This window comes from Pseudophryne corroboree, chromosome 6 (genome assembly GCF_028390025.1).
Source record: "Pseudophryne corroboree isolate aPseCor3 chromosome 6, aPseCor3.hap2, whole genome shotgun sequence".
NCBI classification, from domain to species: domain Eukaryota; kingdom Metazoa; phylum Chordata; class Amphibia; order Anura; family Myobatrachidae; genus Pseudophryne; species Pseudophryne corroboree.
The window spans coordinates 59861208-59884873 of NC_086449.1; the positions used below are offsets into that span (position 1 = coordinate 59861208).

Consider the following 23666-nt stretch of genomic DNA (forward strand, 5'->3'; position numbering starts at 1 on the left):
AGTCTTCACAGTTCTTCAGCCTCGCCTTCGCATCACTCAACAACTCAACTTCACGGTTCTTCAGTCACGTCTTTGTATCATCTAAAGCATATTCTTCACAGTTCTTCAGTCTCGGCCTCGTATCATTCAGTGACTTCATTCTCTGCAGTTTTCCAATCCAGAATTAATTAGTCTCAGTCTTCCTACAGTCACATCATGATCTGTTATCATTAATAAATATATGAAAAGGAATTATCTTCGTCCTCCTTGTTTCCAGCACTCAGGGGCATCTGCTCCTTCGGTCGGTCAAAGTCCAACGGATCCACAGAACGGCCTGTCCTGACAATTTAACATTGCTTCTTTGGTGCTCTGTCCGTGCATAACATGAGCCATCATTTTGAAATAGACGTTCACCTATCTCTCAGCCAATTCTATTTATTTGCACAACTTATCTCGAGTAAACTCAGAAGTTACTGATTGAATGAACAGTTAGGTCAGGCCTCCAACCCCCGGAGTGGTCATCTATAAAATGCCAACCCCCAGAGCCAGCACAGACCCCAGACAAAATGATGGAGAGCGGAGCTCTCTGCCTCATCCTGCTATGTGGGATTATCGGGTGCTACTCACAACCACAGTGAGTATGGGGGTGTCCTCGTCCAACCTGCTTTCTGCTACTAATAGGTTTGGGCTAGTCTGATCTAATGTAACTATAACACTATCTGAAGCTGTTGCATATACAATATCATGTACTAACACAGAATACAGATACAGTGCCTGTGTGTTTTGCTATTGCCGTGTATACAGTATATGTGTATATATTTTACAATTAACTATTTGTTTATAAATAATACAAGAGCTGCTTCTAATGTCTGACATTTTTGGATTATTTTTGTCATGTGGGAGGATCAGACATTTCACTTCTGCAGTGTCCCTCCGCCTCCTTTGTCTTTCCATTTCTTCATACTGTATGTGATGTTTTGTCACAACTGAGGGTTGGTGTCGGCTGTGGGAAGCCTCAGTTGTAGGGGTTGAGGTGTATGTAAACTTGGGTGGTGAGATAGGACCCCTAGACATACGTGTGGACATGCAGCACCAAGCTCGAAGGTATGACCACAACAACAGAGGATAAGTTTAAAAGGTTTATTGAAACTTTAGGTGTGGTATAACGTAGGAACAGTCTTTAAGGATTTGGAGATGATATGTCCTTACCAACACCTATGCACTAGGTAGCAGATGGAAAGCGGAAGCTGGTGACTATAAACTGCCGGGTGTTATCAGATGGGACTGGTCCAACAGGAGAGCTGAGTGGTTAGTGCAGGAGCGCACTAATGTAGCTTGAGAGCAAAAAATATGTTGGAGATGCTTAGGAGCATAAACAGGAGATGCTTGGGAGCATATACAGGAGATGCTTGGGAGCATATACAGGAGATGCTTGGGAGCATATACAGGAGATGCTTGGGAGCATATACAGGAGATGCTTGGGAGCATATACAGGAGATGCTTGGGAGCATATACAGGAGATGCTTGGGAGCATATACAGGAGATGCTTGGGAGCATATACAGGAGATGCTTGAGAGCATATACAGGAGATGCTTGAGTGTGCAGATTACTAAAACTGAGACAGGGCATCGCTGGAAGCTGGAATGCTGAGAGCTGGTGTGCAAGTAATCTGTTCAAGCGCAGGGTGCAATATTAGGATACTGCGGAGTCAGGCTGCACCGTGAGGATAGGAATTGGTGCCAGTCTCTAGTGGAGTTTTGCAGACGGCGATCAACACAAACAGGAGAGACTGCTATCACTAGGATGACCATTGAAGCACTGACAACTTCCCAACCCAGGAACAGGATATCTATACCTGCTGGGAAGCAGGTATTATCTGGGCAATTAACCAGAGTCCAGAGTGCAGTTGCTGGGTAATCAGGCTGAGAGCAGAGTGCAGCTGATAGGCTGAAAGGTAACATGTGATCAGGAAAACATGGCTGCGCCCATGTTAGCTTTTGGAGGGAAAGGCTGTTTGTAACCTGCATGTGAAATTTAACCCTGATGCTGCCAGAATCACAGTGAGGAGACCTGAGACAATGGGATGCAGCGTGCTGCAGCTGCACACAGACAGCACAGATGGAATCTGGGCTTGGAACGCTGGGACAGTCTCAAGAGGCATTTAGAAGGTAAGTATTGACGAGAAATTACCCGGATCGTGACATGTTTTATGTAAATATAGCAGAGGACATTTATTATTATTATTATTATTATTATTATTATTATCCTTTATTTATATGGCACCACAAGGGTTCCGCAGCGCCCAATTACAGAATACATAAACAAATAATCAAACAGGAAAACAGCAACTTACAGTTGATGACAATATAGGACAAGTACAGGGTAAATAAACATAGCTACATCAGCAGATGACACTGGAATAAGTATCAGGTGGCAGAAGACTGCTGGATTTGGTGCAGTTGAAGATTATTAAAGTAAGAAAAAGGATAAGCACATGAGGGAAGAGGGACCTGCTCGTGAGAGCTTACATTCTAAAGGGGAGGGGTAGACAGACAGGGGTGACACAGATGGGGTACATATAGAGCGTGGAGCAGAGGGTTAGGATGAGATTTGGCTGGGTTTGGTGAAGAAGACATGTACTGTATCTTTTAATGACCCTTAATGACAGTGACAGTCTGAAGTGGCACCCTAGTGACCAAGGACCATTTGAGGCTGCTGTAAGCACATTGATGCCTGATCACACTAAGTGCCGATTTTTTTTGTAGTGAGCACTTCACATTAGTGACACATACATGTTGGAGTCGCATTATTATGACCACCAGCTAATCAGGGACGTGCGGTGATCTAAATAGCTCAGGAGCCACTGAACAAACGTTAGTATGACAGGAAAGGCTCTGCCTCACCCCACCGCACGTCACTGCAGCTAATAGCCAGAGTAACAGCTGTGTGGAGCACAGACAGCAGCTAGACAGGCTGAGCTGTCATTTAGACACACAGGATCATTTTGATGGTGAACTGCTCCACTGTAGCATGTCGGTTGCTCCGCATGCCCCTTCGTATCTGAGGTTCACCTCTCACATTACTGGCACGTGGTGCTCTGCAGTTTTCACATCGGCTGTTCGCAATGGTACCATTTGTCCAGTCATGATTAGAGATGTGCAGCTGGCATTTTTCGGGTTTTGTGTTTTGGTTTTAGATTCGGTTCCGCGGTCGTGTTTTGGATTCGGACGCATTTTGGCAAAACCTCCCTTAAGAATTTTTGTCAGATTCGGGTGTTTAAAAAAAAAAAAACACCTTAAAAACAGGTTAAATCATAGAATTTGGGGGTAATTATGATCCTATAGTATTATTAACCTCAATAACCATAATTTCCACTCATTTCCAGTCTATTCTGAACACCTCACACCTCACAATATTATTTTTAGTCCTAAAATTTGCACCGAGGTCGCTGGATGACAAAGCTAAGCTACCCAAATGGGCGGCACAAACACCTGGCCCATCTAGGAGTGGCACTGCAGTGTCAGACAGGATGGCACTTAAAAAAATAATCCCCAAACAGCATATGATGCAAAGATAAATAAAAAAAAGAGAGGTGCAAGATGGAATTGTCCTTGGGCCCTCCCACACACCCTTTTGTTGGGCCCTCCCACCCACCCTTATGTTGTTTAAACAGGACATGCACACTTTAACAAACCCATCATTTCAGCGACAGGGTCTGCCACACGATTGTGGCTGAAATGACTGGTTGGTTTGGGCCCCCACCAAAAAAGAAGCAATCAATCACTCCTTGCACAAACTGGCTCTACAGAGGCAAGATGTCCACCTCCTCCTCATCGTCCGATTCCTCACCACTTTCACTGTGTACATCCCCCTCCTCACAGAGTATTAATTTGTCCCCACTGGAATCCACCATCACAAGTCCCTATGTACTTTCTGGAGGCAATTGCTGGTAAATATCTCCACGGAGGAATTTATTATAATTAATTTTGATGAACATCATCTTCTCCACATTTTCTGGAAGTAACCTCCTACGCCGATCGCTGATAAGGTTACCGGCTGCACTAAACACTCTTTCGGAGTACACACTGGAGGTGGGGCAACTTAGGTAAAATAAAGCCAGTTTGTGCAAGGGCCTCCAAATTGCCTCTTTTTCCTGCCAGTATACGTACGGACTGTCTGACATGCCTACTTGGATGCTGTCACTCATATAATCCTCCACCATTCTTTTAATGGTGACATAATCATATGCAGTGACAGTAGACGACATGTCAGTAATCGTTGGCAGGTCCTTCAGTCCGGACCAGATGTCAGCTATCGCTCCTGACTGCCCTGCATCACCGCCAGCGGGTGGTTTTGGAAATGTTATCCTTTTCCTGGCAGCTCCAGTGGCGGGAGAAAATTAAGGAGGAGCTGTTGGCGGGTCACGTTTCCGCTTGACTTGACAATTGTCTCACCAGCAGGTCTTTGAACATCTGCACACTTGTGTCTGCCGGAGATACAACGTAGGCTTTAAACCTAGGATCGAGCACGGTGGCCAAAATGTAGTGCTCTGATTTCAGCAGATTGACCACCCGTGAATCCTGGTTAAGCGAATTACGAGCTCCATCCACAAGTCCCACATGCCTAGTGGAATCGCTCCGTTTTAGCTTCTCCTTCAATCACTCCAGCTGCTTCTGCAAAAGCCTGATGAGGGGAATGACCTGACTTAGGCTGGCATTGTCTGAACTGACTTCACGTGTGGCAATTTCAAAGGGTTGGAAACTATGCACAACGTTGAAATCATTCTCCACTGCGCTTGAGTCAGGTGCATTCACCCTCCTTTGCCTAAATCGTAGGCAGATGTATAGGCTTGAATGGCCTTTTGCTGCTCCTCCATCCTCTGAAGCATATAGAGGGTTGAATTCAACCTCGTTCCCACTTCTTGCTTCAGCTGATGGCAGGGCATGTTCAGAAGTGTTTGCTGGTGCTCTAGTCTTCGGCACTCGGTGGCTGAATGCCGAAAGTGGCCCGCAATTCTTCATGCCACCGACAGCATCTCCAGTAAGCCCATGTAGTTTTTTTAAAAATTCTGCACCACCAAATTCATTGTATGTGCAAAACATGGGACGTGCTGGAATTTGCCCACATGTAATGCACGCACATTATTGGTGGCTTTGTCCGATGTCACAAATCCCCAGGAGAGTCAAACTGGGGTAAGCCAATCTGCGATGATGTTCCTCAGTTTCCGTAAGAGGTTGTCAGCTGTGTGCCTCTTATGGAAAGCGGTGATACAAAGCATAGCCTGCCTAGGAACGTGTTGGCATTTGCGAGATGCTGCTACTGTTGCCGCTGCTGCTGTTATTGCTGCGGGAGGCAATACATCTACCCAGTGGGCTGTCACAGTCATATAGTCCTTAGTCTGCCCTGCTCCACTTGTCCACATGTCCGTGGTTAAGTGGACACTGGGTACAACTGCATTTTTTAGGACACTGGTGACTCTTTTTCTGACGTCTGTGTACATTCTCGGTATCGCCTGCCTAGAGAAGTGGAACCTAGATGGTATTTGGTACCTGGGACACACTACCTCAAGCAATTCTCTAATTCCCTGTGAATTAACGGTGGATACCGGACGCACGTCTAATACCAACATAGTTGTCAAGGCCTGAGTTATCTGCTTTGCAACAGGATGACTGCTGTGATATTTCATCTTCCTCGCAAAGGACTGTTGGACAGTCACTTGCTTACTGGAAGTAGTACAAGTGGTCTTCCGACTTCCCCTCTGGGATGACGATCGACTCCCAGCAGCAACAACAGCAGCGCCAGCAGTAACAACAGCAGCAGTAGGCGTTCCACTCAAGGATCCATCGGAGGAATCCCAGTCAAGAGAGGACTCGTCAGACTTGCCAGTGACATGGCCTGCAGGACTATTAGCGTTCCTGTCTAAGGAGAAAATTGTCATTGAGGGAGTTGGTGGGGTGGTTTGCAGGAGCTTGGGTACAAGAGGAAGAAGGGATTTAGTTGTCAGTGGACTGCTTCAGCTGTTACTCAAAGTTTTTGAACTTGTCAATGACTTCTGATGAATGTGCTTCAGGTGACGTATAAGGGAGGATGTTCCTAGGTGGTTAACGTCCTTACCCCTACTTATTACAGCTTGACGAAGAGGTGATTTTTTTTGTATTTTGACCAGGCATTTCAATGGCCTTATTCATCCCACGGACAACAGGTGTCTCCCCGGGTGCCTGACTTAAACAAACCACCTCACCATCAGAATCCTCCTTGTCATTTTCCTCCCCAGCGCCAGCAACACCCATATCCTCACCCTGGTGTACTTCAACAGTGACATCTTCAATTTCAATATCAGGAACTGGACTGTGGGTGCTCCTTCCAGCACTTGCAGGAGGCGTGCAAATGGTGGAAGGAGCCACCTCTTCCCATCCAGTGTTGGGAAGGTCAGGCATCGCAACCGACACAATTGGACTCTCCTTGGGGATTTGTGATTTAGAAGAACGCATAGTTCTTTGCTGTGCTTTTGCCAGCTTAACTCTTTTCATTTTTCTAGCGGGAGGATGAGTGCTTCCATCCTCATGTGAAGCTGAACCACTAGCCATGAACATAGGCCAGGGCCTCAGCCGTTCCTTGCCACTCCGTGTCGTAAATGGCCTATTGGCAAGTTTACGCTTCTCCTCAGACGATTTTAATTTAGATTTTTGGGTCATTTTCCTGAACTTTTGTTTTTTGGATTTTACATGCTCTCTACTATGACTTTGGGCATCGGCCTTGGCAGACAACAATGATGGCATTTCATCATCTCTGCCATGACTAGTGACAGCAGCTTCAGCACTAGGTGGAAGTGGATCTTGATCTTTCCCTATTTTACCCTCCAAATTTTTTATCTCCATTTTTTAATGTGTGGAATTATATGCCAGTAATATAACTGGAATTAGACGGCAGTAATGTCTGGATTTAGAGACCACTAGAGTGATACCAGATACCACTGTAACTGGAATAATGATGACCTTTGCACAGAGACAGGACACTACCACAGCACCCTACAGCAGCAAGATGCAGCACAAGACACTGGACTTTTAGTAATGTACTGTAGTATACTGGTCACCACAATGCAGCACTGATACTGAGCACAGATATTGAGCACTGATGAGGATACTAGAACTGACACGGAGCAGCAAGATGCAGCAATGGACTATTGTACTGTAGTATTATATACTGGTCACCACAATGCAGCACTGATACTGAGCACAGATATTGAGCACTGATGAGGATACTAGAACTGACACGGAGCAGCAAGATGCAGCACTGGACTATTGTTCTGTAGTATTATTTACTGGTCACCACAATGCAGCACTGATACTGAGCACAGATATTGAGCACTGATGAGGATACTAGAACTGAACGGAGCAGCAAGATGCAGCAATGGACTATTGTACTAGTATTATATACTGGTCACCACAATGCAGCACAGATATTGAGCACTGATGAGGATACTAGAACTGACACGGAGCAGCAAGATGCAGCAATGGACTATTGTACTGTAGTGTACTGGTCACCACAATGCAGCACTGATACTGAGCACAGATATTGAGCACTGATGAGGATACTAGAACTGACACGGAGCAGCAAGATACAGCAATGTACTATTGTACTGTATTAGTATTATATACTGGTCACCACAATGCAGCACTGATACTGAGCACAGATATTGAGCACTGATGAGGATACTAGAACTGACACGGAGCAGCAAGATGCAGCAATGTACTATTGTACTGTATTAGTATTATATACTGGTCACCACAATGCAGCACTGACACTGAGCACAGATATTGAGCCCTGATGAGGATACTAGAACTGACACGGAGCAGCAAGATGCAGCAATGGACTTTTGTACTGTAGTATTATATACTGGTCACCACAATGCAGCACTGATACTGAGCACAGATATTGAGCACTGATGAGGACACTAGAACTGACACGGAGCAGCAAGATACAGCAATGGACTATTGTACTGCAGTATTATATACTGGTCACCACAATGCAGCACTGATACTGAGCACAGATATTGAGCACTGATGAGGATACTAGAACTGACACGGAGCAGCAAGATGCAGCAATGGACTATTGTACTGTAGTATACTGGTCACCACAATGCAGCACTGATACTGAGCACAGATATTGAGCTGATATTGAGCTTTCCACTCAGAGAACGTAGCCACGTCCTCTCCGCTCAATCTACAATGCACGAGTGAAAATGGCGGTGACGCGCGGCTCTTTATATGGAATCCGAATCTCTCGAGAATCCGACAGCGGGATGACGTTTTGCCTCGTTCGTGTTTTCCAAGTCACGCGCGAAGAACCGAGGCTGCCTTGGACCCGTGTAAACCACGTGGAGTTCGGGGGTTGATACAACTTCACCGCTGTGTCAGACATACTGCCGTCCTTGGCCTGAAAGCCGATAATCATCCCTTTTTGCAAGTCTGATAAATCGCCCCTTTTACCCATCACAGCAATGAGTGATATGTGTGCAGACGGCCTATCGCACACCTTATATACCCACCAATCCAGCGCACGACACGTGATGTACTTCATAGGCCACGCGCTGCTGACATCAACTGCAGGAGGTGGTCATAATAATTTGACTCAACCGCATTAACATCCTGTTAAGGTACTGTATGGAAAAAATCTTTTAAAATCAGGAACTGTTAGTTTCCAAAATAATGCAATCATTTGTCAAGTTTACCAACCACAGATTTCTAATACAATTTGCGCTTCTACAATGGGTTTAGGTACTGGCTTAAAGAGACAGAACTATGGGGTAATTTAGCAACATGCGCTGAAGTGCTGAAATCGCTATTCAGTGATCTCTGCACTTCTATGACACGCATGCATGAGGACTTAAATTGTGATCGCATGTGATTGCAGTCTAAGTGCCAACAGGGGGGAGATGATGGGGCGGAATCGCAGCGCATTGTGGGCGTCAATGCTGAGTTGGGGATGAGCGGTCCGGAAAACTGAGGCACGTCCAGACCGTTTGCACCACGTTTCATGGCGGCTACATGACATCACACACAGCTGCTGCAACCCAAAGCATCTGGCGTCACAGCTAGGCTGCGAAGGCAGGGGGCTACCCTAAAGATGCAAGCACTTCACTGTTTAGCGAAGCGCTTGCATTTTAGCTGTGGGGGAAGGACCTGGCATGCAGGCCGGCCCCACGTTTGCTAGTGGAAGAAGTATTGTGAATTGAAGAAGGGTAACTCTGTCAGTTCAGGTTCCACATCCCCGTGGCCCTCAAACAGGTCTTTTTCAAGATGGAATGTTCAGCCTATGGCCCTCATTCCGAGTTGTTCGCTTGCTAGCTGCTTTTAGCAGCATTGCACACGCTAAGCCGCCGCCCTCTGGGAGTGTATCTTAGCATAGCAGAATTGCGAACGAAAGATTAGCAGAATTCCGAATAGAAATTTCTTAGCAGTTTCTGAGGAGCTCGAGACTTACTCCTACACTGCAATCAGTTCAGTCAGTTTCTTTCCTGGTTTGACGTCACAAACACACCCAGCGTTCGCCCAGACACTCCCCCGTTTCTTCAGACACTCCCGCGTTTTTCCCAGAAACGTCAGCGTTTCTCCGCACACTCCCAGAAAACGGTCAGTTTCCGCCCAGAAACACCCACTTCCTGTCAATCACACTCCGATCACCAGAACGATGAAAAAACTTTGTTACGTCATGAGTAAAATACCAAACATTTGTGCTAATTTACTTGGCGCAGGCGCACTGCGAACATTACGCATGCGCAGTTTGCGACTAATCGCTCCGTAGCGAAAAAAAAATAACGAGCGAACAACTCGGAATGACCCCCTATGTTTCAATTGCCAACCTCTCTGCCGAGCATGCTCTTGGAGGACCTCTTTAGATAATGTGTAAATCACTACTAAGAATTAGCCGATTTGGGAGTTTGGAAGCAATGGTCACTACCATGGTAAAAAGAAAATAGGTTATAACAAGTGCACACAAGCAGCTAACAAGACAGTAGGTGTAAGAGTGTCACCCCACACTCCAAACAAAGCACAATTTCACAGGATAACACCCACATGCATCTTACAGTATTGGAAAGGTTTAAGGGGGTCATTCTGACCTGATTGCTCGCTGTAGTTCTTCGCAGCGCAGCGATCAAGTCAGAACTGCGCCGGTGCCGCAGTGCGCCGGCGCATGGCTGACTGCCGACGGCTGTCGTTGCCTAGCAATTGCCTCTGCCTGATTGAAAGGCAGAGGCGGTCGCTGGGCAGGAGGGGGCGGCACGGCGGCGTTTGGCCGCTTTTTTAGGGGCGCGGTCCGGCCAACGCAGGCGTGGCCGGACATTGCGGGTGGCGGGCTGCATTGTCTGCGTGACATCACACGCAGCCGCTGTGACCCGGGCAGCGATGAGTAACTCCCGGCCAGCCGCAGGAGCTGCTGAAGTTAGATGGCCAACATATGAGACCTCAGTTACACTGAAACGACAATTGTCAGAGTTCAACTGCATGTTCAGATTCTTTGGAGGACCTTGTAGAGGTGCATGTGGCATTCTTCCATGGAATGGACCCAAATGATGATGTCATCCACAAAGATATAACAAGGGTATCCTTCAAGGAAATTCTCCATTCAGTGTTGAATTGGGATGCGGTCAAGATGCCGCCGGCCGGAATCCCGGCGGTCGAAATACCGACGCCGGAATCCCGACCGCCACAATCCCGACATATTCTCCCTCCGTGGGTGTCCACGACACCCATAGAGGGAGAATATAATAGTGTGCCGAGCGTAGCGAGGCACCGTGCCCGCAGCGTGGCGAGCGAAGCGAGCCCGCAAGGGGCTGCGTTCTGCTCGCCACCCCTGTCGGGATTGTGTGGTCGGGATTCCGGCGTCGGGATTTCGACCGCCGGGATTCCGACCGGCGGCATTTAGTACTGATCCCGTTGAATTACAGGTGTGTCCTCACCAGTGGTGCAAGTAGAAAAAATGTCTTACGGGTACTGTGTGCGCGCGCCGAAGGCGCGCGCGCAAAAAAATGGGTGTGGCCAAATGCCACATGGGGCGTGGCCAATGGAAATGGGGGCGTGATACACATATGGGGGAGGGGCAGATACACGTATGACCCCAATAGTGCCAGATACACGTTGCCCCACAGTGCCAGATATACATTGCCCCACAGTGCCAGATACACATTGCCCCACAGTGACAGATATACATTGCCCCACAGTGCCAGATACAGAAATGCCCCCAGAGTGCCAGATATACATTGCCTCGCAGTGTCAGATACACGTTGCCCCACAGTGCCAGATATACATTGCCCCACAGTGCCAGATATACATTGCCCCACAGTGCCAGATACACATTGCCCCACAGTGCCAGATACAGAAATGCCCCCAGAGTGCCAGATATACATTGCCTCGCAGTGTCAGATACACATTGCCCCACAGTGACAGATATACATTGCCCCACAGTGCCAGATACACATTGACTAACAGTGCCAGATACACATTGCCCCACAGTGCCAGATACAGAAATGCCCCCAGAGTGCCAGATATACGTTGCCTCGCAGTGTCAGATACACGTTGCCCCACAGTGCCAGATATACATTGCCCCACAGTGCCAGATACACATTGCCCCACAGTGCCAGATACACAAATGCCCCCACTGTGTCAGATATACATTGCCCCCCGTGCCAGATACAGAAATGCCCCTACAGTGCCAGATATGCCCCCAGTGCCAGATATCCCCCAGTGCCAGGTATACATGCCCCCCCAGTGCCAGATATCCCCCAGTGCCAGGTATACATGCCCCCCTGTGCCAGATATCCCCCAGTGCCAGGTATACATGCCCCCCTGTGCCAGATATCCCCCAGTGCCAGGTATACATGCCCCCCTGTGCCAGATATCCCCCAGTGCCAGGTATATATGCCCCCCAGTGCCAGATATCCCCCAGTGCCAGGTATATATGCCCCCCAGTGCCAGGTATATATGCCCCCCAGTGCCAGATATCCCCCAGTGCCAGGCTTTATGCCTCCCAGTGCCAGATATCCCCCAGTGCCAGGTATATATGCCCCCCAGTGCCAGATATCCCCCAGTGCCAGGTATATATGCCCCCCAGTGCCAGGTATATATGCCCCCCAGTGCCAGATATCCCCCAGTGCCAGGTATATATGCCTCCCAGTGCCAGATATCCCCCAGTGCCAGGTATATATGCCCCCCAGTGCCAGATATCCCCCAGTGCCATGTATATATGCCCCCCAGTGCCAGATATCCCCCAGTGCCAGGTATATATGCCCCCCAGTGCCAGGTATATATGCCCCCCAGTGCCAGATATCCCCCAGTGCCAGATAGAAATGCCCCCCCAGTGCCAGATATCCCCCAGTGCCAGGTATAACCCCCCCCCCCCTTCCCTGCTCACCGCTGCCGCTGGCCGCTGCCGTCCTGTGTGAGGGAAGGAGAGCGCAGCCTGTGCCTCTCCTTCCCCTCAGTCTCCGGCGGGTGTCTCACAGTTTAATTCAGCGCCGATCCGTGAGCCAATCAGAGCTCGCACCGCGAGCTCTGATTGGCTCAAGGATCGGCGCTGAATTAAACTATGACAGCCACCGGAGACTGAGGGGAAGGAGAGGCACAGGCTGCGCTCTCCTTCCCTCACATCAGCGGCGGTGCGAGGAGCGGCGGCCCGTCGGTGTGGGTACGGCGTACCCACGGCTAAATTCTTACGGGTACGCCGTACCCACCCGTACCCGCCCACTTGCACCACTGGTCCTCACATACCTAATGAGTCGCCTGGTGCGAGTGATCCACCAGATCTCATGTAAAGGATGATCGGTGCAAGCAGAATCCAACAGGACCTGGTGACCAAGAAGGACTATTTGGCATGACTGCGGCAACAGTGCATAAGGACACATCTGTACTTCACTGCAAGTGTATATACCACAGAGCATTTGGAAAAAGCCCATAGGTGTCATGAACATGGTAGCATGAATGATTCCTTGTCCAATGAGATCTGCCAGAAACCACATTTGGCATCCAGAGTGGTAAATATCTTTGCATTTGTAATATCAACTCTTGTTTCACAGTTCTGAGGGGGGTGCTGTGATCTCATGAAAGCTTTTGTTCAGGTGCACAGGGTCAATGCAGATGTGTACCAAACCGTTTCTTTACTGCGGCATCTCTAGCTATCACACGCGGGGTGTCTTCTGCCACTGAAGCAATGACCAGGGCCTGCTCCAGGCATGTTCGACTAGAGCGGCCGCGCGGGGCGCCACTCTTATAGGGCGCCGCACGCTGCGGCCGCCATATTCCTGCCTGGAGCCAGCCTTCAATCAGTCAGTGTCCCGGCCGCTTGTGTGCGCGCTATGCAGCGCGCTGTGCGGCGCCGGCGTCTGACGTTAGACGCCGGCGCCGCGCAGCGCGCATACAGAAGTGTTCTTCCGTCCGCCCACCCGCCCGCGCCCACAGCAGTACTTCCCCTCCCGGCTCCCAGCACCGCAGTGACATGTAAGTGAAAATCTGGCACTGTGGGGTCATAGCTGCACTGTGAGGGCGTTTATGTTTCTGGCACTGTGGGGGCATATCTGCACTGTGGGGGCATTTATGTTTCTGGCATTGTGGGGGCATATCTGCATTGTGGGGGCATTTATGTTTTGTGGCACGGGGGGCATTTATGTATCTGGCACTGTAGGGGCATATCTGCACTGGGAGCATTTATGTATCTGGCACTGTGGGGGCATATCTGCACTGTGGGGGCATTTATGTTTCTGGCACTGGGGGCATTTATGTTTCTGGCACTGTGGGGGCATTTATGTTTCTGGCACTGGGGGCATTTATGTTTCTGGCACTGTGGGGGCATTTATGTTTCTGGCACTGGGGGCATTTATGTATCTGGCACTGTGGGGGCATATCTGCACTGTGGGGGCTTTTATGTTTTGTGGCACGGGGGGCATTTATGTATCTGGCACTGTGGGGGCATATCTGCACTGTGGGGGCATTTATATTTTGTGGCACTGGGGGCATTTATGTATCTGGCACTTATGTATCTGGCACTGTGGGGTCACTGATTTATCTGGCACTGTGGGGGCACTTATGTATTTGGCACTGTGAGGGCACTTATGTATCTGGCACTGTGGGGGCACTTATGTATCTGGCTTTGTGGGGGCATTTATGTATCTGGCACTGGGGGCATATCTGCACTGTGTGGCCATTTATGTATCTGGCACTGCTGGGGGGCATGTCACGTGTAGCTGGCACTGCTGGGGGGTATGTCACGTGTAGCTGGCACTGCTGGGGGGCATGTCACGTGTAGCTAGCACTGCTGGGGGGCATATCATGTCGTGTATCTACTAGGCGTCTGTGGCTAGGCAATGTGTCTAACGTGCGCTGCCTGGCGCAAAGTGTCTAACGTGCGCTGCCTGGCGCAAAGTGTCTAACGTGCGCTGCCTGGCGCAAAGTGTCTTAACGTGCTCTGCCTTGCGCAAAGTGTCTAACGTGCTCTGCCTGGCGCAAAGGGTCTAACGTGCTCTGCCTGGCGCAAAGTGTCTAACGTGCTCTGCCTGGCGCAAAGTGTCTAACGTGCTCTGCCTGGCGCAAAGTGTCTAACGTGCTCTGCCTGGCGCAAAGTGTATAGGAGGTTCTACCTGGTGCAATGTGTATTAGCTGCACTACTATGTGGTGTAATGCGAATTGCCACTATTCTGTGGTCATGCACCTTCCCCACGAAGCAACGCCCCTAAATTTTTGCTGCGTGCCTTCGGCGCGCACTGTCCCTGCTTCTGCATGTGGGTGGAGGAGCACCAAGCATTACAGTATGTACATCATTTTGCCCTCCTTACTTAAAAATGTGCCCTCCTTGTGATCAGCACCCTGCCCTAAAACGTGAACACTATCATCTGTAGCTGGCACTGCTGGGGGGCCTATTGTGTGTAGCTGGCACTGTTGTGGGGCATGTCATGTGTAGCTGGCACTGCTGCGGGGCATGTCATGTGTAGCTGGCACTGTTGTGGGGCATGTCATGTGTAGCTGGCACTGCACATTATGTGTATCTGGCACTACACTGGAGACATTGTGTGTAAGGAACAATACTGTGGCTGTTCTGCGTAAGGCTGCTAATTGTGTGCATAGAGGGGGTGTGAAAAAATATATTTATTTATAGTTTGATAATATGAAGTTACGAGGCCACACCCACTTTCCCAGAGGCCACGCCCACTTTCCCCGAAGCGCGCACACCTTCGGCGCGCGCATAGGGGTTGGGGGGCGCTTTTACATTTTCTCGCTCAGGGTGCTAGTAGGCCTGGAGCCGGCCCTGGCAATGACCATACCTCCCAACATTTGGATTTGTCCAAGAGGGACACCATGGCGCGGCAAAGCTGTGCTTGCTCGAACAGGGGGCATGGCATATAGGAAAAGGGGCATGGCTTTGCATGAGTGTTGGCATGGCCAGCACTCCGTGAGCTGCTGGCATGCCCCCAGTCCCTCTAACTCCCGTGAATAGACGCTGTGGAGCCTCCCAACTGCCCCCCCTCCCCACCGCGGGACACTGCAGTGGGACAGTCCCAAAAAAACGGGACTGTCCCGTGAAAATCGGGACAGTTGGGAGGTGTGCAATGACACCCAATGCCATCATGTGATTTAACTCTGCTATCACTTTATACTTCATGGCCATATCCACAGGTCTGGGAGCACATACTGTGGGAGAAATAGCCTTGCATTTGCATATGATAGGTGACTGGGAGTATCCCAATGGTATTACAACTTAACAGATCAGCAAAGTTTTATAACTTTGGATTATCCTGTTGAATGACATGCACATCAGCACTTAAAGTCATTGACCCCAGTTTTACACTGTCCAGTAAACCTACTGTAGGTGCAGTTTGATATTACTGTCCACTATGTGAAACTGCAGCAGGTCTTCATTACCTGGCCACTGCAAGCAATTAGAGAGCAGCCAAAAAGTGTTTTGGGGTTTGTGTGCTGGAGGAGCTCACATGACATGACATTACACTTGGCGCCAGTGTAAATTTTTAATTTGACAGCATTATTGTTCTCCTTATCTATTATGGTGGTAAAGATGTCGGCCCTTTTGGCCCTGAGGTCAGTACACTTGCAGTGGAGACTGATATCTGGGGTATTTTCCATTGTAGTGTCTACAGTGTGATCTCTGCGGTAGACTGCAGGAAAGTGCAGCGTAAGGTTCTCTGTTATCGGCTTCTGGCTTGGACATGTTCCAGCAATATTCATTAGTTTGCCACAAGCATTGCAGAGTTTATGGAAAGCAGGACATTAGTGGTATTCATGGGAATGGCGACCGCCGCAACTTACACAGCATGTTTGTTGCTGCACATGTTGCCAGGGGTCACAATTTTGCGCGGGCCGGGCATTGCGTTCGCATCGATGTGAATACCTCTGCCCGATTGACAGCCAGAAGTGTTCGCAGGGTGGTCGGAGGCAGCGATGGAGTCTTGCGGGGCCATGGTGCCAAAAACGGGGGCAGGTCCTGGCCATTATCGGGGAGGCCGCGTGACATCACACGCGGCCACTGCGATGGGTAAGATGCACATGCTGCGTCTGCCTTCACACCATTGCGTCCAGGCAGGGGGCATCACTTATTTTGCAGGGACAGCGATTGCGATCGCATTGCTGGTGGCCATTAGAATGCTGGATGGTCTTGCCCGGTGCTGGTCGGCCCCCAGCATGCGAGCGTCCGCAGCTGAAATTAGCAAAACTGCAACTGAAGCTGAATAGAGTCCATAGTGCAAAAGGAACTGTATAAAACACAGTGGTCACTTCCGTATGACATCACCACTGCGTCCACCTCTCAGTCAGGTCCTAGGAGTACAATGGTAGCAAAAAATGTCTCTATAATCTTTATATCAGAATGTTCTTCATGTTGAATTACAAATATTATTTGCTACATTATCCTGATCTATTCTCTCCTTACAGATGCTCCCTGATCACGTCCAACTTGCTGCGTATGGACAACGAAGAGATCTTCATACTGGACGGTTTCGGCTCTGCGTTTGATGCTGATATTATTATCCAAGATTTCCCCAGGAAGAGTGTCCTTTTAGCTGGGGGAAGAATCTCTGTCAATAGGGATAATGAATTTCTGGGACAAGTTACATTGACGGTAAGGTTCTACATCAGGAATCAGTGGCGCACCCAGGGGGGGTTTCCGAGCACCTGCATGGGTATTATTAATGGCTGTCTAGCGTCCTCTGCAGCCTGCTGTCTTCCTGATGGCACTTGTAAGTGCAATAAAAGTTTACTTTATATTAATTATAGTACATATATATCCATGTGCATACATATATACACATGTATATACATACATACATACATATAAACACACACATGATATATATATGCATGTTTTATATGCTATGTATATGTGTATATGTATGTGTGTGTGTGTATGTGTATATATATATATATATATGTATAAATATATATATATATGTGTGTAGATATATGTATATATATATACAGTATATATATATATATATATACACACACACACACACTAGTTTTACGGACCCAGCATATACTGGGTCACTCAGTCCCCACCCCCGTGATTGGCTCCGCCCAGTTCTGGAAACCCCCCCATGCAAATCCTGCGTTTGCCACTGGGAATTCCCAACCTCGGTCCTCAAGGCACAGTGCAGGTTTTAGTGATATCCAGGCTGCGGTACTAACATCCATAACTGAGGTACCAATTAAGTGACCTGTGCAGGGATATCACTAAAACCTGGACTGTCAGTGTACCTTGAGGACTGGGGTTGGCAATGCCTGTTCTATATAATATGTTAAGGATTATGTGAAAATGTGCCGTGTAAATGTACAAAGGTGTCAAGGAGCAAAGTGATCCATAAATACAGTCACTGCAGGCGAAAAAAGAAGATTAAACACTCGGGTAGACATTATGAAATGTTGTTGGAAATAATGTTCCCATAGAGATGAGTTATTATTTATAAGGAACTGTGAAATATAGCATTACATTTTGTTTGCTCTGATGTCATAATACCCTGAATATAACAGTTTATATATATCCCTTTTCCACATGCATGTTTCTCCCTTACTGTAGGTTAAAGTTTACCTAGGCTACTATACAGTATGTAGGTTGTCTTGAGAAAGCCTGAATGGTGAAACGGCTGTAGTCTAGCAGTAGCCATTGTCCATGTTCTAACTTTATAGCAATATACTGTTATTGTTACTTCTATATCCTAATACACATGTTGTGACATTTACCAGTAGCTGTACAGCCGCAGTAAACCGAGTGACATTAGAGCACTCGATTGACGCTGGCAGGGATTAGGCACTGACACAGTGCGGTGCGCCCGTTATATAAGCGGCTCGCAGTAAGCGGCCGGAAATAAAGACGACAGCCCCTATAGTTGGTGGCCTGTATTACAAGCACCAGCACATGGTGGTCAGTCGTAAGTGCTTTATACTAATACCGCACATAGATGTGGGTTAACAACAGCGGCAGTAACCACTACAGGTACGGAGAATAACAAAATATAACCTTATAGTGTCTGATAATTGATACTGCACACACTGCCCAACTTATTACCTAACCACGCTGCATATCAGTGGGGAAACAGTTATTAATCATATATAGAACTATATGGACCTGTGCTGTGTTTGGACAAAATATAATGTCCATACGATGATACAGGGCACATTAGAATCCGGTTAGAAAACCTCTATTATGAACTGTGAAATAATAACCACTATATTTGCAGTGCTCTAATAATATATACAGCTACTAATTGGGAACTGGTTACTAATATTACATTTAGGAGCTTTAGGGAACACCAATCATGTACACTAGTTGTGATTGGAGACATACTGTAACATTATAGAAATCCTTGTGAGGCTGGTTTATGATAATTACGCTTGAGCTAGAGTAACCAGCCTCCAGCCTGATGATTTGAGTTCATACTATAACAATGGCAAATAAAGTAGCATTTGTAGCATCTGCCTGGACATTTTGGCAATAGGTACAGCGGGGCAAAAAAGTATTTGGACAGCCACCGATTGTGCAAGTTGACCCACTTAAAAAGATGAGAGAGGTGTGTAATTTCCATCATAGATACTCTTCAACTGTGAGAGACAGAATATGGAAAAAAAAACTAGTAAAACACATTGTATGATTTTTAAACAATTTATTTGTATATTCTTGTGGAAAATAAATATTTGGACAATCAAAAACTTTAACCCAATACTTTGTAATATAACCTCGGTTGGCAATTACAGAGGTCAAACGTTTCCTGTAGTTCTTGACAAGGTTTGCACACACTGTAGCAGGTATTTTGGCCCACTCACTCTTCCATGCATATCTTCTCTAGATCTGTCATGTTTTTGGGCTGTCGCCGGGCAACACAGACTTTCAACTCCCTCCACAGATTTCCTATTGGGTTGAGGTCTGGAGACTGGCTAGGCCACTCCAGGACCTTGAAATGCTTCTTACGGAGCCACTCCTTAGTTGCCCTGGCGGTGTGTTTGGGGTCATTATCATGCTGGAAGACCCAGCCACGTTCCATCTTCAATGCTCTTACTGAGGGAAGGAGGTTTTTGCCTAAAATCTCACGATACATGGCCCCATTCATCCTCTCCTTAATACGGATCAGTCGTCCTGTCCCCTTAGCAGAAAAGCATCCCCAAAGCATGATGTTTCCACCCACATGCTTCACAGTGGGTATGGTGTTCTTGGGATGCCATTCATCATTCTTCTCCCTCTAAACACGGCGAGTGGAGTTTATACCAAAAAGTTCGATTTTGTTATCATCTGACCACATTACATTCACCCAATCCTCCTCTGGATCATCCAGATGGTCACTGGCAAACTTTAGACGGGCCTGGACATGTGCTGTCTTAAGCAGGGGGACCTTTCGGGCGCTGCAGGATTTCAATCCATGACGACGTAGTGTGTTACTAATGGTAACCTTTGTGACTGTGGACCCAGCTCTCTTGAGGTCATTGACCAGGTCCCCCTGTATAGCTCTGGGCTGATTCCTCACCGTTCTCAAGATCATTGATACCCCACGAGGTGAGATCTTGCATGGAGTCCCAGGTCGAGGGAGATTGTCAGTGATCTTGTATTTCTTCAATTTTTTAATAATTGCACCAATCTGATCTCTTCTCACCAAGCTACTTGCCTATTGTCGAGTAGCTCCTTGTGCAGCTCTACAATTTTGTCCCTGGTGTCCTTAGACAGCTCTCTGTTTGAGGGTGTGGACTGGTGTCTTTTATACAGATAACCAGTTCAAACAGGTGCCATTAATACAGGTAACGAGTGGAGGATAGAAGAGCTTCTTAAAGAAGAAGTAACAGGTCAGTGAGAGCCAGAAATCTTGCTGATTGGTAGGTGTCCAAATATTTATTTTCCACAAGAATATACAAATAAATTGTTTAAAAAATCATACAATGTGATTTCCTGTTTTTTTTTTTTTTTCAGATTCGGTCTCTCACAGCTGAAGTGTAGCTATGATGGAAATTACAGACCTCTCTCATCTTTTTAAGTGGGTCAACTTGCACAATCGGTGGCTGTCCAAATACTTTTTTGCCCCACTGTACATCATTTGATACTAATTTCCTCTCTAGATTAAATACTATTCTACTAATCTTCTTGGTCACAGTAGAGGAATATATAACATAACAGTATATGATCAGCAATGAGCAAAGCAGCTGTTACAAATTATATATTGAAATAGAACAATAGACAACGGCTATTTTTGTAAAGTATATATTTTAATACACTGATCATTTCATTTCTATTCACTACTCTCTGTTTTTATGCTTCACCAATTTTAATAGACTGATACATATTTCAGTACAGAGCTTGAGTGTAGGAGCCAGATCTCTGACCCCCCCCCCCCCCCAAAAAAAAAAAGCAAACAAAAAAAAACTCCGCCCCCCAAAAACCCCTCCCCCCCCACCATATTACTGAGCAGCTCCCCCCAGACAAACCACCACGGTCACACATACCCCCTGGCATACCAGCCCTTTGCATCCACACTGCAGTGCATCCCGCACCCACATTAATGAGCAGCTAACCCCCACGGGCAACCAACCCCCACAGCCACACAGATAAGGGGGAATCTCCAGGCAAACAACCACTCCACAGCCTCCAATCCCTCTTACCCTGTGGCCACATCACTAACCCTCTGAAGCCAGAAATTGCTGGCCATGCATAGACCCTCTTATTGGAGATTTCTATGCAGCCGGAGTTTGGAGACAGCAGTCAGTGCAGGCCAGGACAGACACTCAGCACATGCAGTCCTCTGCAAGAAATGGCCGCCATAATACAGGCACGCCTCCAAAAATCTCCACTGGGGCTGTTGGGACTGAAGGGGATCTGCTGCCTCACTCTAAAATCTGGTAGCCAGGCAGCAAAATCTAGGGGCCATGGCTACCTGTCCCCTGGGATTTGTCGAGCCCTGTTTTAATACATACCAATAAAGTATATAACTTTTTATTATGATAAATTTGGTCCCAGAGCACCATTGACACTACTTACCTTTCTTCTTTCTATTGTAATGTACTGTATGCATACTTTGAGTAGTGGGTAGCACCGCACAGCAGCCTTGAGATCATACTGTATATGGGGGAAGACACCTTGTAAATCGAAGCAATATTGAGTAGAGGACCACTGAAGATATTACTACTTGTGACGGTGATATTGGTAAGGGATCTACCTCTATTTTGAATCAGTAATATACAATATAACTGTGTTAGGGGAGCCGGGACTCTAATGTTCAGTGCAACCCTGGATAAGTAACTGTTTATATTGTTATTGTATATTCTGTGTGGGGATTTGTGGGTGGGATATAACAAGACTGGTAATAGTGCTGTACATCAGCTCCATATGCTTCTTTCTATGTTGTACAGATCTAGGCTCAGATTGGAGCTCTACTGAGTTTCTCTGAAAAAGATTTTATGTACAGACCTACTTTTGTGAGTTCAAAGGCTCTGCTTCTCAGGCTACTGGACACCATTAGCTCCAGAGGGTTTGATCGCTAGGTACGCCTAGATGCTCATTCCCGGAGCCTTGCCGTCACCCCCCTTGGAGCCAGAAGTCAGAAGACGGGTGAGTAGAAGAAGATCAGAAGACTTTAGTGACGGCTTTGAGGTACCGCACAGCGGCCGTGCTGCGCGCCATGCTCCCACACACACAGGCACTGTCGGGTGCAGGGCGCGGGGGGCGGGGGGGCGCCCTGGGCAGCATATAAATCCTCATAATAGACTGGCAAGAAACTATATAAGTGCCTGGGCACTATATTTAACCCCCGTCAGTATAAATATTTGTAAGTAGGAGCGGGGCTGAAGCGCCTCACAGCTTAAGGGGGCGGGGCTTCCCCCTCACAGCTCATTTCAGCGCCATTTTCTCCTCACAGAGATGCTGGTCCTTCCAAAGCACTACTGTACAGATCAGAGTGAAAAACGAGGGGGGGGGGGGGCACAGTTGTTAGGTGCAATATAAGTTAAAAATAAAGCACAATATATAATGAGCGCTATTGAAATGAGCTGGTAAACTCCTTCTGTGTTTCCATGACAGAATGTACTGGGGTCTATCCCTTATAGCCAATATAATGTCGGTGGGTGTTTGGTACACATGTATCGGCATATCTGAGGCTGAGTGCTCTGCCACAAAGGGAATGACTATGTCGGCGCTGTCGACTTCTAATAGTACTTGGTACATGTAATTAAATACAAGGGAATAAACAGAGCAGGACACCTGTCCTTAACTGTTATTCTTCCGGCGCTGATAACAATTAGTAATTAATTATATAAAGTGCATCAATAGCAGCTGAGTAGGACAACTAGCTAGGGTGCCAATTAATTGAAAAACAAGAAAAAAAAAGAGGAAAAAACAAGAAAAAAAAGAAGAAAAAAAAATAATATATAATATATATAATATAGAAATATATGCCTAAATGTGATGTTTGACTAATAGACAGGAATTATGGTAATTAAGTTTAAATTGAGAAAAATACTCATTAATGTATATAATTTGTTAGATTGACTCAGTAGATGTTCAATATAGTATTAATTGTGTTGTATGATCAATTTTTAACTACAAAGAATAACTTTCTATTATGTGCAGCATATAATTTAAACATTTCAGCCTATTAAACAGATCCAGCTGTTGCAAGTAATCTCATTAGAAAGAGTATAAATGTGTGACTGAATAGAGGGGAGGTATTCGTCCTGAGGAAGTCTCCGGTTGCCAAGGAGACGAAACGCGTTGACGCCCACTTTTCAAAGTTCAGCTGTTCGACAATACCTGCTGATCGATCTTGCTAAACAGCCTCACAGCCAACGACCTTCACAGCTACATCTTACCACGGCTTGGATACACGCCGGGCGCTCCAGCCAGCGGCTCTCGGCGAGAGCACTGACATCCGTCTAGGTGCCGTACTGCAGACGTCCGGTTCTCTGCCTACCCGTACCGAGTGACTGCTACTGGCCGCCGCAGTGAGGTCTAACACCCGGTTTGAGGAGATTGTTATTACTGCAGACGTCCGGTTCTCCGCTCACCCGTACCGAGTGACTGCTACTGGCCTCCGCAGTGAGGTCTAACACCTGGTTTGAGGAGGTGGGTTCTTTGGAGATCTTCACACAGGTTATTAAGAACTACTATCTATCCGGAGTATAGCCGTGATAAATATACGGCCTTTTCCAAACCAGCTTTAA

At 47.3% G+C, this 23666-nt stretch overlaps 1 protein-coding gene across 1 annotated transcript in view; it reads left to right on the forward strand.

Moving 5' to 3' along the window:
* The first annotated feature begins 522 nt into the window (after positions 1-522).
* The window catches only part of LOC134936129 (complement C3-like), an 828079-nt gene continuing 804935 nt past the window's right edge, over positions 523-23666 (forward strand). Inside the window, exons 1-2 of the mRNA XM_063931046.1 lie at positions 523-613; positions 16911-17097. Of these exons, the coding sequence (XP_063787116.1) occupies positions 546-613; positions 16911-17097 (255 nt within the window). The 5' untranslated portion in view covers positions 523-545. The remainder of the gene's footprint in view (positions 614-16910; positions 17098-23666) is intronic.